The sequence below is a fragment of the Podarcis filfolensis genome (assembly GCF_964270895.1).
Source record: "Podarcis filfolensis genome assembly, chromosome: 16".
Taxonomy (NCBI): domain Eukaryota; kingdom Metazoa; phylum Chordata; class Lepidosauria; order Squamata; family Lacertidae; genus Podarcis; species Podarcis filfolensis.
This window is the reverse complement of record NC_139620.1, coordinates 17989756-18008710: the sequence shown is the minus strand read 5'-3', so window position 1 is coordinate 18008710 and position 18955 is coordinate 17989756. Positions and strand designations below refer to the sequence as shown.

The 18955-nt window shown below is 45.2% G+C and overlaps 1 protein-coding gene and 1 long non-coding RNA gene across 5 annotated transcripts; one reads left to right on the top strand and one right to left on the bottom strand.

Annotated features, from left to right (window-relative positions):
- Position 1: 1 nt before the first annotated feature.
- On the top strand, positions 2 to 3147 carry LOC310751443. Its single transcript, XR_014542503.1, has 3 exons — positions 2 to 104; positions 1640 to 1703; positions 3035 to 3147. It is a non-coding gene; the product is annotated as an uncharacterized lncRNA (long non-coding RNA).
- LOC310751119 (semaphorin-4A-like) lies at positions 1581 to 18414 on the bottom strand. 4 transcript variants are annotated; one of them, XM_083590164.1, is made up of 14 exons: positions 18256 to 18414; positions 15112 to 15222; positions 14330 to 14490; positions 11483 to 11545; positions 10540 to 10638; positions 10183 to 10294; positions 8482 to 8589; positions 8253 to 8392; positions 7614 to 7783; positions 6900 to 7053; positions 5368 to 5557; positions 3473 to 3588; positions 2594 to 2751; positions 1581 to 2119 (listed from the first exon to the last, which is right to left on the bottom strand). In XM_083590164.1, the coding sequence occupies exons 2-14, from the start codon at positions 15197 to 15199 to the stop codon at positions 1714 to 1716; spliced, it is 1965 nt and encodes a 654-aa protein (XP_083446290.1). In that variant the 5' UTR covers positions 15200 to 15222; positions 18256 to 18414; the 3' UTR covers positions 1581 to 1713. The 4 variants fall into 4 exon arrangements, with proteins under 4 accessions (XP_083446290.1, XP_083446288.1, XP_083446289.1 ...); XM_083590162.1 differs by lacking the exon at positions 18256 to 18414 and adding an exon at positions 17579 to 17684; XM_083590163.1 differs by lacking the exon at positions 18256 to 18414 and adding an exon at positions 17320 to 17638.
- Between the last annotated feature and the right edge of the window lie 541 nt (positions 18415 to 18955).

The following is an 18955-nucleotide window of genomic DNA, read 5'->3' as shown; positions in this document are numbered from 1 at the left end:
AGGAGCATGGAGTTTCGAAATACTAGAGTGGTACTTCCGGTGAAAGACACGGCGATTCTTAGGGTTTATAGTAGTTATTTTGAATTTGCGCTTTTCAGATTCGAGTAGGTTTTCTGACATCCGGATTTTTTGGGACTTTATATGCCCCGCACTGTGAAGGCGCTGCCTTTATTTAGCCAACAAAATTGTCACAAAACACCACATAAATATATAGGGTTAAAATACTCTATAATCCACCCATCCCTGAAAATGGGTTCAGGGTTCCAATAATCTTCCTTTAAACCCAGGGCCGTTGTTTTTTTTTGGGGGGGGGGAGGTGCCAGTACTCACCATGAAGTTGTTATAGTAAGTGCCACACTTTAAACTTTTTTTTTTTAAGGTGCCAGTATGGTGTGCTCTTGAGTACCCCCAGAATAAAAGCACTGCTTAAACCAATTTTTTAAAAGTGGAGGGCCACATGGCCTCTGCAGCAATTTACACCATGTTGGAATCAAACAATGGTGCTACATACGGTAGAAATTGCCCAAGGGCTTTTCATGGCACAGAATGTTGATGGTCCTGGTGTTTTTGTTCTTGCTTTTAGCGTGCTTGTAAAGTGCGAGGAAGAACTCTTTAGATAGGTACAAGCCGAAGAACCATAGAACAGTGGTAGACCAGACAATCCCAGGTTTAAGCCCTGACATCTCAAGGTTGGACTGGGAATGCCCCTTGTCAGATACCCTAAGACAGCCACTGCTAGTCAGTGTTGACAATACTGAGCTAGATCCAGTGGCCCATTCTCAGTATAAAGCAGCTTGCCCTGTTTTAAAGCACACACTAAAAGACACAGAAAGACCTTCCAAACACCTCCCACCCACCCAATTCTGTTTTTTAAATAATTTTCAGTAGGCAAAGCATGGAGCTATAGTACCTCTCCCACCTACCAAATATCTCAAGCCCATAATAGAAGGACCCAAGATCACCTGAGCCATAATGCAGCACAGGCTCTGTCAAAAAGGAAAACTGGGATCCACCTCCACTGTAATAATGCATGGGGTCCATGTTTAAGGAACTTTGCACAGAAGTGATCATACCCCATTGGTCAGGCCTGTCAGTATCCCATTCTGCCACTCTCAACATCTTCCTGGTGTAAATAGGTTGGGCTGCTCCTTCTACATGGGAAATCTACCTTAAGATCTGCCTCCCTCGAATCAGGCACATTCTTCTGTAGCCTTCCTTTCTCTGGTAGTCTTCTGGGATGAATTACATCTAGGCTGTTGCATCTCAGTGTGAAAACATTGTGCAAGGCCAAATAAACAGCCCTGACCCAACTACCACACCCAACACTGGCCTTCACTCCAAACTGGACAGCTCTGTAGATCTTCTAAATTTTGGTAAGCATTTCTTACCAAAGAGAGAGACTTATGGATTTGGCTGTGAGTATAGGGACCCTTCCCAGGATCCTGTCTATGGAGGTAGGGATGGGAACCTGAAAGCGTAGGAAAGATTTGGCCAGTTGTGTGGTGCTAGGTCCTGCATTTACATGGCATTGTACAGACAGAACTAGGTGGGAAAGAAATGCAACCAGAGGTAACACCCTGTTTTCTGGTGGCATTTTGTAATAGCATCACAGTTGTGACAATACTTTTGTTCTTGCTAGGTTGCCTGTGTGAGCTGGTGAGATCGCGAAAGGTTGTTCCCTGCAACAGCTGGTGAGGAATCAGGTAGGCCAGGCTAGATCTCCTCCGCTGCCACGGCTCCTCTGGAGTCATCCTTGTTTGGCAGGCCCAAGTCCAAGCAGTTTTTGTCAGCCCTGATAGCCTGAACAGAGCACGTAGACATAGGAGGTGTTGGAGCTGTCAGCAGTTTTCTGGCAAGGTCCACTTGCAGAATGCTCTGGCTGCCATTGAACAGGACTTTCTCTTGCTTGGATGTTTTCTTGGCTTGGAGGGGGCTCCTGCACCCCTGTACTTTGCTTTTCACTTTCACTGTGTCTGGGTAGCAGAAGAAAACCACGGCCACTACGGCAATCAAGGTGATTGGCCTTGAGGAGGCTCTGCTCTTTCCACTGCTGCGCATGCACGAAAGGCCTGAGTTTCCGGTCTCAACATCTTGCTTAAAGTTACTCTTTCCTGCCATGCTGGAACATAGTAAGAAGCAGGGATAGAGTAATCTGTCTTTGGGTCTTTCCAGTCTTAGGGTCCATATGAAAATTAATATGGCTCCAAGTGCATTTCGCCTAACATTAAAATGTTTTTACGCAATTGTCTGAAACATGTGCATTTTTGCAAAAATGACCCTACTTATTATTACTATTATTATTTATTGAATTTATATCCCGCCCTATACCCAGAGGTCTCAGGGCAGTACTTTAAGGCATTGCATTATTTCCACTGATATAAGCATTTTTGCGCAGTTTGAAAAACTGCAAAATCTGGAGAAGTGTGCATTTTGAAAGATGGCTTTCAACTTACATTGTGAACTGACGTGCACATAAAGTAGGTTTGCATTAAAATGTGAAACAAACCAACCAACCCCCCCATCCTACTAATATATTCACCCTTTCATCTGCTATGTGCTTTCACAGACTTGTCTCTAGCCTGCAAATACCCACCTTTTGTATTTGTTATTCCAGTTATCACTGCATTTCCTTCCATCCCAGGCACAGTAAGGATCTCGTGCTAAAATGCAGTCAGGACAGGTTTTGTGAATGCCACAGTTGGCCAATGGGACTTGTACAATTCCTTTGGAATACCCCACATAAAGGATCCCCTAAGAATGCACAAACAGAAATATTTTGTTACTACAGTATTAGGAGGGCAGGAGAAAGGAAGACCTTCCTTACATTGTGTATAATTAACTTGTAGGACTTATTGCCATAAGGTGCAGCGATGGGCCCTGGCCTTAAAAACTATCTAAAATATAGTTAAATAAAAATGCCAGTGCCTCATTCACCCCAAATAATAGCCACGGATCGAGAGTTGTGCTTGTGATAATTTGATTGCCTGCAAAGTTTCTTTATTTTCTGGTTTTATATTTAATTGTGGCTCTCCAGGGTTTCACTCTTTTTCCAGCTGAGGATTGAACCTGGGACCTTCTACACATGAAGCATCTGCTCGACTACTGAGCTGTGGCCCTTCTCCTTAAAATAAAGTACGGTTCTAGTTCATGTGGTCTTGAATAAAGAACAAGTTTAAGTAAGAAACTGCCTTATCCCACATCAAACTACGGGGTTCATCTAGCTCCTTGTTGCTTAGCAGCTTTCCAGGGTTTCAGACAGGAAACGTTCTTGAGACAGCCTCTAAACTAAGGTAAGGTTACCAGATTTTTTTCAATGAATCCGGGGACACTCTTCAACTTCAACGGATTCTGTATGGGGGCTGATTTGTAAATCCGGGGGCCGTCCCCGGGAAACGGGGATGTCTGGTCACCTTAAGCTAAGGCCCTTTTACAAGCTTGCAGCTCCTGTTCTTATCCAACAGAGTCTGCCCACCTTTTCAGGCAAGAGCAGCAGGTTTTGGACTGCCTCTGGCTTCTCAAACAGCTGGATCTCCTCAATGATGTGAGCATCGCTGCCGACGACCACCACTTTGTGAATGGCTCCCTGGTCTGTGCAAAACCAAGCAAAGATATAGGGTCTGAAATTTGATATGGTAGTAGTTTGTTGAAACTTGGGCCTGTCACTATCAAGTGGGTGGGAGCTGACGTTTCTCCCTCTTGTGCAGTCCATCCTCACTTAAGAACCCAAGAAGAGCCTACTTGATTGGGCTAATGGCCCATCTAGTCCAGCATCCTCTTCTCACAGTGACCAACCAGATGCCTGTGGGAAATTGGCAGGCAGGATCTGAGCACAGAAGCCCACTTCCCCTTGTGGTTTCCAGCAATGGAAATTCAGAAGCATTGCTGCTTCCGACTGCGGAGGCAGAGCAGGGCCATTGTGGCTAGATTGACAGCATCATCCTCCACGAATTTGTCTAATCCTTTTGTATTTTTTTTTAATAATTTTTATTAACTGGCCCATCACATCAAATTAAATCACATCACATAAATTCCAAATTACAAAGCCAAATCTCTAATTGACTGGTTGACCAAGGCTGGATCTACACCGACCTGTTTAACATTATTAAAATGGTACAGTTGTACCTTGGATCCCGAACGCCCTGGAACTCGGACATTTTGGCACCTGAACGCCACAAACCCGGAAGTGATTGTCCAGTTTGCGTACGTTCTTTTGGAACCTGAATGTCCGACGCGGGTTCCACGGGTTCCAATTGACTGCAGGGACTTCCTGCAGCCAATGAGAAGTCGTGATTTGGTTTTCTAATGTTCTGGAAGTCAAACAGACTTCCGGAACGGATTCCATTCAACTTCCAGGGTATGACTGTATTAGACATCATTCTAAAACGCCACAGGGCATACTTGTAAATCAATTTTTTTTTACCTTTGTTTCTTTCGTCAAACCACAGTCTCCCTACTCCCAGTTGCTCTGCAGTGCCCTCTGGTATCACATTTTAATAACACATTATGAGCATTAAAAGTACAGTCGTACCTTGGTTGTTGAACTTAATCCGTTTCGGGAGTCCATTTGACTCCCAAAATGGTTCAAAAACCAAGGTGTGGCTTCCAATTGGCTGCAGGAGCTTCCTGCACTAAATCAGAAGCCATGGAAGCTACATCGTACGTTTGGTTTGTGGTGTTCGGGAGCCAAAACATCCGAGTACCAAGGTTTTCAACAACCGAGGTACGACTGTAGGACACCATGTGTCCATATAGTTATCAGAACCATTCCTTAACCCATTCCTTAGTGTAGATCTGCTCCAGGTAAGTCCTAGGAGTCCTGCTCCAGGTAAGTCCAGATAAGTCCTACTCTAGGTAAGTTCCTAGAGCTCCCCATCCTAACTCCAAGGGTAAATCAGCTGCTAAGCAGAGAGAGCTAAGAGGGGTGAGGAAAGAGCTCTACAATCCCAGCAACCAGCTTTCTCGGCCTCTCCTGGGAGAACCATTAGCAATATCTAACCATTATCTGGCTACTTTTGGTGTAATTAATTTGACACACAGGCCGCTTCCGAGACTTCCACTTTTCAAAATCAAAAGATTCATGATTGAATCAGTCTTGTTTGCTCATTATCTGGCTAAGCCAGGCTTCCTCAGACTCGGCCCTCCAGATGTTTTGAGACTACAATTACCATCATCCCTGACCACTGGTACTGCTAGCTAGGGATCATGGGAGTTGTAGGCCAAAAACATCTGGAGGGCCGAGTTTGAGGAAGCCTGGGTTAAATGTTGCAACCTGTGTTGTAAGCCCTTGCTGGGTCAAAGGAATAAGGAGGTTACAGAGCAAATGTCTTAATCTTGACCTCCAGGGCAGGAAAAAAACCACAGTCATACCTGTCCCAAGAAACAGTATGGTATAGGGAATTCCCAAGATGTTCTCAGTTTGGTGTACTGTAATCCGGGTGTATTTCACATTGAGCTTCACAAACACGGGCTGGTTATAGAGTGGCCGAATCGTCTGATCCATCATATAATGTTCTTTTATGAAAATGAGGGTTTTGTCTGATGATGGGCTGACAGAACACTGAAGGGGGGGACAGAAAAAGAGGCCCATTGGATCAGGCTGAGACCCATCTAGTCTAGCATCCTGCTCTCACAGAGGCCAACATGCTCCTATGGGAAGCCTTCAAGGAGGATCTCTGTTCCCCTATTCACCCAAGGCATGAAGATGTGACTAACACACTTAATTAGGAGTCCTCCATACTGTTCTCTTCCAGTTTTTATCCGTGACTTAAGCCCGTTCTGGTAAATATTCAGAGTCTTGCACAGCACAGGGTGAGTGTGATGTTCAGCATGAGCAGCCAGTTAAGTAGGGTGTGTTTTGTGGCTGTCTCATCCATCTGAGAAGCGCCATTTTAATTTTGGCTCCACGTTTTGTAAAGACACACAGCCTCCCTGGAGGAGAAACTGAACTGTTTGTGGGGCAACTGTTCATTTCAGGAGCTAAGGACACACTTATTTCAAGGGAGATCTACAAAGGGTTCCAGAACCCTTTAGACCTTTCTAATAATTTTCTACAGCCTAAGTGGGATCCCCTACACCAGGGATAGTCAACCTTTTTATACCAACTGCCCACTAATGCATCTTTCTTGATGGTAAAATTTCCTTACCGCCCACCAGTGCTTGATGGAAGGAGGATTCAGCTTGTGCCATAGAACCCCCTACTGCCCACCTAGAATCCTAGTGGGCATTAGGGACAGGCTGACAATCCCTGCCCTACACGGTCTGGGTTAAGGGTATCTTCTCACTTGTGGAGCAGCTGGCAGAACAGAACTACAGGAAACACTGGAGATGCTAATCTTCTGGCAGGACAGCCTAAGGACATAGGTTTGCTTTAAGACTTGGTGGCAAACTATACACAGCATCCCTGAGAATCCGCATTCCCTGATTCCAGCAGGCATGTGCAATCCCCTCTCAACAGCTTATTTCCATCAGTGCAAAAGGACACAAATTAACAGAAGGAACTGACAGCCAAAGCAATTACACAGGAACTTGCAAAAACATTCAGAAATAATTTGAATTTGATTCCACTTCAGAAAGACGACAACTTCAAAAGCTGGGGTTAAATTAGAAGGAAGAATCATTTATCAGTATCAGAGGGGCCCCTGGCATGCATCGGACATGCGTGATGCGATGTTGCACCATCTAGAGGAGGCTGAGGGCTCTGAAGGAGCCAGCCACTGATGCTGTGACGCACGACACTCGTGACGTCACACCCACATACCAACCCCATTCCAACAAATATTCAAGGGGCTGAAGACAACTTGGCCCCCTAGAGTTGGGGTGCCTGCTCAGTATCCTCACCAGAAGCAGTATTCAGCTGGGCATTGCACACTTCCAAGCAGAGAGCTAAAAGCGGTACTTACCGAGCCAGGGCGAGGATCCATGGCCTCCCCTTCATAGGACAGCCACCGGGAGCAGTTCTGGTGTAACTCTTTATATCTCCCATTATCAAAGACTTTGTTGATAGCATTAAGGTCGAAGGCGCAGACTGCTGAGCTCCAAGGACCTCCCACCTGCCTACAAAGAGATGTACAAACCAGCCGCACCACTAGAAGGAAAAGGCACTCTGCATATGCTTGGAGTCAATTTACTTCACCAGTATTTAGCACATTGTGGGACCCAAAACAAATTCCAAGGTAGGGATGGATAAATTTGCGTATTTCGATTTCTCACTTTTCCAATTTTAAGTTCAGCTTGTCACATTTCTACATCGGTTTGTGAATCTTTTCTCAAATAAGTCCACAGAAACATGGTCAGCGTTGAGTGCTTATTTCCCCTAAGAGACACATGTTTTCAAGAAGTTTTGCTTCATATTTTTCATTGTGTATGTTGCTTTTCTCATCATATGCATTTTTGCACACACTACCCTGATATATGCATTTTTGCATGCGAGCAGCATCACAACAGTGCAAATTTCCTAGGGTGGTTGCATTTCAGTTCATTTATTGTTTGGGAATATGCAAAACTAGGTAGGGACCCATTAAAAAAAGAGAACTGAACCAAATCCTATCCCCCGTTGTGCTGAGTGGCTAATATTCTTCCCCCGCTCCGGCTACTAAGGATTCTCACAGCCTTACCATTGAGGAACGAAGACCCCATAGAAAAATGCACCGCCTCCTGGATGTGGAACAGCAAACACGTGTTGAATGACAGTATAAGGAAACTGCCCTTTCCGGGCGCAGGAAAGGTGTGCTTTCAGAAAGGTGGTCCATTTCTTCTGCAGCAACGTTTTTCCTCCGACATCATTCTGTAGAGGATGGGAAAGCAAACATCACTGACAAATCAGATTGGTAGTCATAGTCCTTTTAAGGAGCAGCCCCAGGCATTCTCTGACAGCTCTTTTGAGATAATCTGATTGCTGCTTTTCTTTATTCATCCTATTAATTTTACGGTTTGCTTTGTTGCTTACTGTTTCATCATGCGGTGCTGTACATTTCCGTCTTGAGTTTAGCAAGCTTGTAAGCTGCCTTGGAGGATTTTATAAGGGAAGCTGAGCTACAATGAAGACTGGTCGCGTTCCGCACCAACTCAGTGTCACAGAATCAGAAAATTGTAGAGTTGGAAGGGACCCCAAGGGCCATCTAGTCCAACCCCCTGCAATGCGGGAACCTCAGCTAAAGCATCCAGGACAGAAGACCATCCAACCTCTGCACATGCTCACAGCACTGAAAAGAAGTTCCTGCTCAAAAGCTTCCTTGATTTTGGAGGCAGCTCACCTTGCAGATGCGAGCAACCCTGGAGACGATGACTTTCTCAAAGAAGTCATACTCCTTTGCTGTTTCCCAAAAGAAAAAATAGACTTTGTCATCATTTGGGGGGGCTTGGGTGTTGAAGGAGCCCACGAATGTTGCATCACCTGGGGAGGGAAGGGGAAGAAAACCGCCAGATGTGAGATCTGATTTAGTTCCTAAGGCCCTTCCCCTCCCCCTCAGCATCTGCCCTTACCAGTCATCCAGTGCTCATTCTTCAAAACTGAACTACTGCCCAGGGTTCGAGTGATGACGGGCTCATTCCCTGGAATGTTTTCCTGGGTGGCAGTGTAAAGTTCGCCATCTGCAGGGTAAAGGCAGGAGAGAAGGTGACTCCTCCTTCCCTTCAGCCCGTTTTCTCAAGCGCTTGTAATTCACTGCCCACAGGGCCAGTTCAATATGTTTTTGCACCTGAGGCGAACTGCAAAATGGTGCACGCTCACCACCAGGAAAGAAGAAGGTGAGTGAAGATGTCCATCAGGAACAAAGGTAGGGAGAATCAAATCAACCTTACCTGATAGTTGAGCCGGGAATCAAAGGCCGTCTCAGTGCAAGGGAAGTGGCCCGCTCTGAATCGTGCCAGGTGGGCATGGGCGCATAGCCCAGGCAACTCCAGCGGGCAGCCCCCATCAGCAACACCACCTATTCACCAAGAGGCTGCTGTAGAGGTGGCATGGGAGGGGAGCTGCCAAAGAGGTGGTAGACCCAGCCTCCAAGGAGCACATTGCTGCAGCAGCTGGCAATACATTCCTTGCTGTTCCTGTGGATGCTGCCGCTTGAGGTGGTCGCCTCATCTTGCCTCGTGGGTGGGCCGGCCCTGACTGCCTCTAATTTTGCCTTGTAGATAGATACCTTGCTAAATATCTTGTAAATCAGTGTGCTTTCCTAAGCTTGCTCATCTCCCTCCCCAGGACCCCTACAAGTTATATTCCCCAGGGAAAGGCAGCTGCATGAATCTATGCACTGTTCATCAAACTGCTTCACACATTGCAGTGCCTGGGGTATATTTTAATCACACTGCAGGGTGACATGTTGTCCATCTTTCTACAAGAGGAAATACAGGCAGGGGACAGGCTGTAATCCTCCCTAGACGGATGTTCTCTGAATGATTTGGACTATAATTCTCATCAACCCCAGCCAGCACAGCTGATAGGAGTTGCAGTTCAAATCATCTAGAAAGGAGCACAGCCTTTGGCAAGGAATTAAAGGGGCCTGCCCTTTTGGGCGCCTCACCCAATAAAAGAGCTTTTAAAGGGGGAAATCACGGCGTGAAATCACGTGAGATCATGGCGTAAAAATGGCTGCCATTCTCTCATGAGGAAAAAAAGAAGAGAAGGTGGCAGTTGGGAAGATCGTGTCCCGGATTTTGCTGTTGAGTTGTTGGAGGGTATGGCATGAGAACTGTGGATGTTTTAACAGACCTCTGTCTTCCTCTGTGGAATGCAGAAGTGGGCAATAGGTAAAGGTAAAGGACCCCTGACAGTTAAGTCCAGTTGCAAATGACTCTGGGGTTGCGGCACTCATCTTGCTCTATAGGCTGAGGGAGCTGGCGTTTGTCTGTAGACAGCTTCCGGGTCATGTGGCCAGCATGACTAAGCCACTTCTGTTGAACCAGAGCAGCGCACGGAAACGCTGTTTACCTTCCCGCCGGAACGATACCTATTTATCTACTTGCACTTTTTGGTGTGCTTTTGAACTGCTAGGTTGGCAGGAACAGGGACCGAGCAACAGGAGCTCACCCCGTTGTGGGGATTCGATTGGCAAGCTCTAGGCTTGGTGGTTTAGACCAAAGTGCCACCTGTGTCCCTATGCTTTCTATGGAATGCCAAAGCAGACAATAGGATGGTGCAAACTTTCGACTTCCAAAGTGGAACCCCTCCCCTTCCAGGTGGCTCACCAACGAGGATTGCGGTGTTCCCATAGTAAGGGCTATAGGGAGAGACACCCTTCCCTTGCAGGAGGAGGGGCTTGCCTTCTGCATCTTTCACCAGACTGAATGTTGTTAGATCCTAGCAAGGCAAGGGAAGGAAAAGGAGAAAGGTCAAAAGAAGCAAAATCGATGGGAAGGTGTCCTTCAAAAACTAAGCATCCCCATGGAGCTGTTTATAGTCGAAAGGAAGCACAGATTGTGGGCGCCTGTTGATTCTCAGCAGGAATGTTGTCCCGTAGAACAGGGCCAGCCACACTGAAAGCCCAGCTTCAAGTTGCTAGCCTTATAAAGGGACCCCCCTTCCTCTCTCCCCTAAGAACTCACAACGTAAGCGCAGGTGGGACTGAAAGCATACGTCCCGCAGGTGTAAAGGTGTGTGTCGTTCAGTTGCACCAGGACACGGATGAAATTGAAGCATTCCCTCTGTGGAGATGAAGGTGAGAAAATCAGGATTGAACTTCCAGAAGAAGAAGAAGAAGAGTTTGGATTTGATATCCCGCCTTTCACTCCCTTTTAAGGAGTCTCAAAGCAGCTAACATTCTCCTTTCCCTTCCTCCCCCACAACAAACACTCTGTGAGGTGAGTGGGGCTGAGAGACTTCAAAGAAGTGTGACTGGCCCAAGGTCACCCAGCAGCTGCATGTGGAGGAGCGGAGACGCGAACCCGGTTCCCCAGATTACGAGACTTCCAGTTACGTTTGCATCCCAAAGAAGATTTCCACTGGGTGGTTGTTAAATAGCAACCAAGAATGCTTGAAAACCTGGCCCCTTTCCTGCATGCAAGCACATACCGTAATAATAATAGTTCTTGAAGGGGTTAAAGGATAACAGATTTCTTTAGTCAAAATAAGCAGTGGTGCCACTAGATAATTCTGCAGTCTGGTCATAATGGTGTTTTGTTAGAACTGCCAAAACACCTAATGGTGTTTTGTTAGAACCAACCTTTCAATTGGCAAGCCCAAGCGGCACGGTGGTTTAACCCACAGCGCCACCCGCATCCCTGTGCATAAGATAGTTCAGGATATACTGGTATTATTTCTCAGCAATTTGAAAGAGGATCGCCTGTGGTTCTTATGCTGCCTGTGTTCATGCAGCTGAGTTTCTATCTCCATCCCACCCCACCCCCCACCTCCCACCCACAGGTCAGGTAGCAGCTTCGGAGTGGAGGTGGGCATTCAAACCAGCAAAAGGAAAGAGGGAAATGCACACAGGTGCACACCACATTCCTAACCTGGGAGGCAGCACTTCCTCTATCCCCACTGCATTACCTCTTTGTTTTTCACCTTCAAGGCACAGTTATCCTTTTTATCAGCCGTGGGACTCCACTGTATCTATTGCAGGAAAAGGGGAAGAAGGGCATTTTAGAGGAGGAGAAACAAAAGAAGGGGGAAATAGTCCGATTGCAAATGTTCAGCCTTACTGCGATTCACCTGCAGAGTTATTTTGCAAATAGGAAGATGAAAGTCAAGACTAAATTTCTGTTTTTATAAATATAGTTTTAACGGTTTTGTGTTATATTTTTATAAATTGCTCAAGAGATTTTCAAATATCCGGTAATTTAGAAATGCATTAAATAAGCAAATAAATAAGCAAGGCTGCATCTGTCAACAGTCTCTAAACTCTGGTCCTTGATAAAGCACTGACTTGCTTGAGACAAAATGCCAAATCATGGTTATGGAGCCATGTGACTGAGCCGTCTGCTTCTTGCAGGATATAGGGATGGAATTATTCATCCATTTTGGTTTCTCCTAGTTTCTCATTTTGAACCTGAAGTTCAACTCTCCACATTTCTGCATCAGTTTGTGCTTTTCTTTCTGAAGGTTTTTTTTTACTCAATATTTACATTTTTGCATGTTTTAAGTAACGTAAATTTTTGTGCACCATTTTCTTGATACACACTTTCTTTGAAGTTTGGATGGAGAACGGCACCGCAAAATTCTGAGAAGTGCAAGTTTTGAAGGATAGCTGTGTTTCAGTTTGGGGAAGTGCAGATTAGGTGGGTTCACGTTAAATTGTAAACTTTAATTGCTTCCCTGTCGCTGCTGTGCTGCCCCCTCTTCTCCCCTCTTGCCTTCTGCTAATGGGGCCATGCAAGGAAATAAATACAAATTAACTATTAAAGAGGTTACAAAGCAAAAATAAACCCTTTACCATAAAAAGACAGTTAAGAAAGGCTAACAGTGTAAAGACACCTTTCAGGATTTGGGTAAAGTCCAAAAGTTAGCTGGCCACACCCAATTCCAACCATTAGAGTTACAGACCCCACCAGTAAACTGTATTGAGGCATCTGTGGATGTTGCATCGCACAAACCTTTATCAGGGGCCATTAGACCCAGGCCAAAGGCCAGCTTTTCTACAAAAGGGAGAGTGGATTTCCTTCAGCCAATCAGGGCTTATTTTCTTTCTTTCTTTTTTTAAAATAATTTTTATTAACCGACCAATCAAATCAAATCACATCACATAAATTCCAAATTACAAAGCCGAATTTTAAATTTTTGTTGGGGGTACCCATATTTCAAGTTCCGAAGGGGATCCAATCATCTTCTTGCTGCTGCTTTAATGTCCACAAATCTGTCCAAATAATATTCACAATAATGTCCTTTCTTGTTGTTTTCCACCTCTCATCTTGTTATTTTCATATATTTTCCTTTCTCTTTGTGACCTCTGATAGTCTCCATAAGCGGGTCAAAACAAATTGTAATCCTGTGTGAATTTTTCCGTTCGTCCAAGAGTCATATCCAGATGGTTTCCGTATATCATCGCTTCCATAGATAAAAACACTCTTACCATCATTAATCTTCACAAATCTGTCGCCTTTCTTAGTCCTCTGAGGAGGTTCGCCAGCAGTATGAAAACAAATCCATTCCTCCTCCCGGTTGTAAATCTTTTGACAGAACTTGCCAACATGGTGACGCTATTTTTTGCTGCGTCATCCCAAAAGCTCTTGTACTTTTCTCGATCTCCATAAAACATGTTTTTGGTTAGAATTCATTTCCACACAGTCTTAAATCATCCAGCTTAGGTCCTTTAAGCGACGGTTCTGTCCTGTGAGGGGGTATTATTGGGTAATCACATAGAAGAAAGAAAAAAAAGTCCCCCCCCCCATCCAGTTCCACTGCCGACATACCAGCTTTTGATGAATCTTCTCATGATATATTCCTGTTGATCCAACCCGACGCTCTTCTTTCGCAGAGGTCCCTTCTATTAGCAGTCTTTACTCCCCATTCTTCACTTGAAATATGTGCATTTGCTTCTTCCTAATTGTTTATTTCATGTTGCTGCAGCTAGTGGCGCGATCAGAGACAGCGTCCAGGAGAACCGGAGTCCGCATAAGGGCATTCTGCCTAGTGCCCTCACCCCCTTCTTTTGAATCCGGGGGTGATTTATGGGCACAGCAGGCAAGGGCAGTGTTCCCCATTCCCTTGGGGCAACAAGGGAGGCTGCATACTCCCATAACAGCCTCTTAATTACCTCGTGTGGGCCGGAGAGATGGTATTGTTGGCCATCTTCCAATGCGCCCCTAGTGGCCCCCCCAATCAGGGCTTATTTTCTCAGCACTAGAGGATGCCCATGGTGGAAGACCTTGCAGCTACTAAATGGATTTCTGCACAATCTCTTGTGACCTTGATGTAATCCTGCAACAGACATGCCACACAGGTGGCAAATTGGGTTAATTAAACAAAACCTCCCCCCGCCCCCCAGGAAGGCTGCACCCAGAATCCTAAGTAAAAAGCCATTAAAACGAACCAAAGACATGATGATTTATTTACCTACATTGAATCAGGACTTTAACCAACATTAAGCTGCTGCTTACCCTTCAAACCTGGTGCAAGCCATAGTTTCCTGGTTGGGGTGTCTAATGGCAAACAGTGGTTTGATAAAACTAGGGAGTAATGTGGTTTGGGGACAGGAAGGGCTGAAATGTGATGAACTCCAATGCACACATAGAAACATTTTTTAAAGAGTCCTCAGTATCTCCCACAAAACAGGGAGCAGGGTTGAAAGGTTTGTCATCTTGAATAATGTGGGTGAGCACCCTCATCAGAACACCACTCCAGACCTTTCCTCTCACTTTCTCCAGCACTCCTTATCCTGAAACCCCATTTCCCACTCACCTCATGCTTCACCCTGATGGTGATGTCCGTGCGAATGTCAAGGGCGAGGATAGTGTCTCTGGCACCCGCATAGAGAGTTTTCTTGTTTTTGCTCAGTAGGAAAGTGTCCCAATTCTGAACCCCTTTTTGCATGAATGGGAAAACCTTTCGTCTAGGGTCCCCTGAGGATAAAAAAAGAGAGTAAGGCTAGGTACATTTTCAGCAAGCGTTTGGTAGCCAGTCCTGGTTTCCAGGGCTCAGTGATGCTCAGCTTTTTCGCTTCCTGCTCAGAGGAAAAGTCAGTGTGCCCCTTTTGTACCATGACCAGTGAGGGTGTATTACAGGGCGGATCATTGGGTGGTGTGTGTGAATATGTAGCAACTCTGTCCCCAACATGGGCCCAGTGTGCCCAGCATAGCGCATAGTCTGGTGCCATTTTGAAAGGGACATCCTCACATGCACAATGGTGGGTGCAGACGGCGTATGCATACAGTGCAAATACTCAACGGTCTCAAGCTTCTAGTCCTGTGCACGTGCTAAGAATCCACCGATGACAAACATCAGGAGCAGATGGATGTGATCCTGCTCTCCCACCCAGATGTGCATGATCCACCAATTCTGAATGTTAGCACAGGACTAGATGAGGTATAATAGTTTATTCCTACCAATGAATACACTCACAGCCCACTGTTAACCTTTCCCATTCCAAATCTTGCTCATCTCCTTTGAGGCACCCTTTCAACTTCTCCCCTAGTGCACAGATATTGACAGATATTGACTCTGTCTTCCTTTGAGTTACTCACTTAACGAGGTGGTTTGCTTTGGCATCAGCTCTGTGGCCAGAGTGTTGGCAAACGTCAGGAGGCAAATGAAGAAGTGTTTGGAGTTCATGGTTGGTTATCAGCAGATGGTAGCTGTCAAGAAATGCAGAAGAAAGAAAAGAAAGGAACGGAAGGGAAGGGAAGGAAGGAAGGAAGGAAGGAAGGAAGGAGAAAGAAAGAAAGAAAGAAAGTCATCACTAAAAAATTAACGACATATTATACCCTTGGCTACACCTTTGTTATATGAGGCCTAAGTGCCCTCTGTGGCTAGATGTCCTTTTCACCAGCTTTGTCTGGTACAGTGGAATCTCAGTTTTCGAACGTAATCCGTTCCAAAATGTTCAGAAACCGAAAACTGAAAGCGGAAGCCTTAATACAATAGGGAAACTCAAAATGGAAGCCGTGTGGCACGTTCGGCTTCTGAAAATCGTTTGAAAACCAAAGCAGTAACTTCCAGGTTTTCGGCATTCAAGTTCCGAAACGTTCGTCAACGGATACGTTCAAGAAGCAAGGTTCCACTGTACACTAGCTAAGGATGTTTCTGGAATACAGTAGGCTGTGGGTTGATAACCCTGAGACTGGACTACTGCAATGTACTGTATGTGGGGCTGCCCCTGGGACTTGGTCTGAAAGCTACAGCTGTTGCACAATGCAGCAGTAAGAATGCTGATGGGGGCAAACAGCCAACATCTTGTCTTCTAAAATATCGGCATTGGCTGCCCATATGCTACTGGGTCAAGTTCAAGTTTTATTTTAACATACAATGCCCTGAACAACTTGAGTACCAGACATTTTAAGGATCTGAGCACTTATAAATAAATATAATTATAAATATAAATAAATAAATAAATATCTAATATATTTATATATTTAAATAATAATAATAATAATTATTATTATTATTATTATTATTATTATTATTATTATTATATCGTAGCTTCATCACAGGGATCACTTTTAGGAATGCTGCTAGTTGACCCCTGGGTTTCCCGATAAGTCAGGTATGTAAGCGTCTGGCTAGCATCCTCACTGTTAAATTTCAAGACTATCTTGAATACCTTTTTATGCTAACAGACCTATTCGGCTGTTTAAATTTTCTTAGGTTGGACCCTGTCGTGTATTGTTGGTATGGTATTCTGTGCTTTGTTGCATCTATTTTTGTACACCACATTGATATTTTATGAGTCCGGTAAGTGTGAGATAGGGACGCGGGTGGTGCTGTGGGTTAAACCGCAGAGCCTAGGACTTGCCGATCAGAAGGTCAGAGGTTCGGATCCCCGCGACGGGGTGAGCTCCCATTGCTCGGTCCCTGCTCCTGCCAACCTAGCAGTTCGAAAGCACGTCAAAGTGCAAGTAGATAAATAGGTACCGCTCCGGCGGGAAGGTAAACGGCATTTCTGTGCGCTGCTTGCCAGAAGTGGCTTAGTCATGCTGGCCACATGACCCGGAAGCTGTACGCCGGCTCCCTTGGCCAATAAAGCGAGATGAGCACCCAGAGTCGGTCACGACTGGACCTAATGGTCAGGGGTCCTTTACCTTTAAGTGTGAGATAAGTTATTACAAAATATAAAATATTAGGCAATCAAATACAACTGCTTGAAATGGGATGGCTGATCAGATATTCCTAAATATATGGCTCTCAGCTGCCAAAGTAGCAACTTTAGGATGCATCTGCCTAAGGCTCTTCTGAAGATGCAGGAAGGAAAAGAGTAGTAGTAGTAGTAGTAGTAATATTTATTTATTTATTTATTTATTTATTTATTTATTTATTTATACATACGTACATACATACATACATACCCCACCCGTCTGGCTGGACTTCCCCAGCCACTCTGTGCAGCTTCCAACAAAATATTAAAAACACCATAAAACATCAAACAATAAAAACTTCCTTAAACAGGGCTGCCTTCAGATGTCTTCTAAAAGTCAGATAGTTGTTTATTTCCTTGACATCTGATGGGAGGGCATCCCACAGGGCGGGCGCCACTACCGAGAAGGCCCTCTGCCTGGTTCCCTGTAACTTCGCTTCTCGCAGTGAGGGAACCGCCAGAAGGCCCTCAGAGCTGGACCTCAGTGTCCGAGCAGAACGATGGGGGTGGAGACACTCCTTCAGGTATACTGGGCTGAGTTGGGGAGCTAAAGTTCTCACGCTGTGGGCGAGAGCTTCAGTGCGGGTGAAGTGGAAAATACCTGCATGGGGTTATCACTAATTGTGGAAAGATTCACTGAAGAAGACAAGTGATGGTAGCAACTAAAGGCTCATGCTCTTTTTTATCCAAAATTCCTGGGGCGGAATTCCAAATCCACAGAGGTGGATCAGAAGCTTCCCAAACCTTCTCTGCTCATCCTTTAAATGTCTTTTCCCCACGTCCCCTTTCCCTGGCCTCACCAGGCTCAATTGCTCTTTCCCCAGTTAGGCCACAAAGTCTTCTCCTTCACCAGCACCTACTCTTTTCTCAGGCTCCAGTTTTTTTGCCCTGCATCTGCTCTGCCCCGTCTTGCACCAATCCTTGTTCTGACCTCTCTCAGCAAGCCCCAACCCTTTGGTGCTCAGCTTGTCTGTGACATCAAACAATGGCAACCAATGGCATCGGAAGTCAGAAAAAACAATATTCCCCCCCCCTTTTTTAGTGAAAAGTTGCCAGTCACCCACGTCCAGATGGAATTCTTTGTTATGAGAGTGGGTTTTGAATATGCCAGAGGTTCCCCAGGCTGTGGCTGATAGAAACTAGAGCTCCAAACACTTGAATGGCAGCGGGTTGGTCTACTAGACTTTCATTTCTTCCACCAAGATGGCTCAGTTAAGACAATTCTTCTAAGCAAAAGTCTGGAAGTTAGGGAACGTGACAGAATCTCATCCTCCTAGAAAGAATTCTGGTTCTCTTCTTCCAATTCCAGGTCTCCTTTAACCATGGGTGCTACAATTGCCCAGGGTGATGACATTTAAAACCATCATTCCAAATCAGGGCTTGGAGGTGACCAGGAGCTCTGGTTTTACCCAATTCAGACATAGCAGCAAACTATCACCAGAGGAAACTTAGGAATGGAGGAAAGAATCAGGAAACATGAGAGGAGGAGCGTGCACACACACACACCTCTGTAGTATCTTCTAAGGCTCCCACTTACTTGGGAATGAAGTCTGATTGAACTCAGTAGGACTTACTCCTGAGTATGCATCATCAGGATTGCACTGCAAGCCATGTTTTGGAGGAGCATAATAAGATGTCTGAACTGGGGTGATAATGGGACAACAATGCTAGCATCAACAATTCAGCCTGCACAAAATGGCTGGCAAATCTGAAACCAAAAGCTTCAAATTCTGAAAATGGAATGTGCTGTTTAAATCAGGCGCAGCTACTTAGTTTACTTAATTCCTCACACAATCCAGTTCAAGACTCCTCCAAGAATCAGATCACTGGATATAAAGTCTCATAAACGCTGAAAAAGATTGTGCAGGGATTTTAACTGTATGGAATTGGGTGCATATATTGAGCCCGGTGTTATTAGGTGAGCTTCTTGTAAAAGCCCTTTGACAAAATTTCTGCTGGTGTCTTTGAGAGTCTAATGAGCTTTGAAAGCAAGTTGGGAATGTAAAACAATGGCAACACCCTTGGATTTAGGAGATCCTGTGGCAACCATCTGTTGTCCAAAGCAATTATGATGTAGCAGCGAGTCCTTTGGGTCAGCCTCTGAGCATTCATGGGATTTGCTTGTGTGATGGCTGTACATCTTGTTGATCAGTCATTGACCTCACACTTTTAAGTGCATTTCTCCATCACTTTCCTAATGGCAAAAAGTATTGCAAAATCTGGATAAGCTTTTGTGT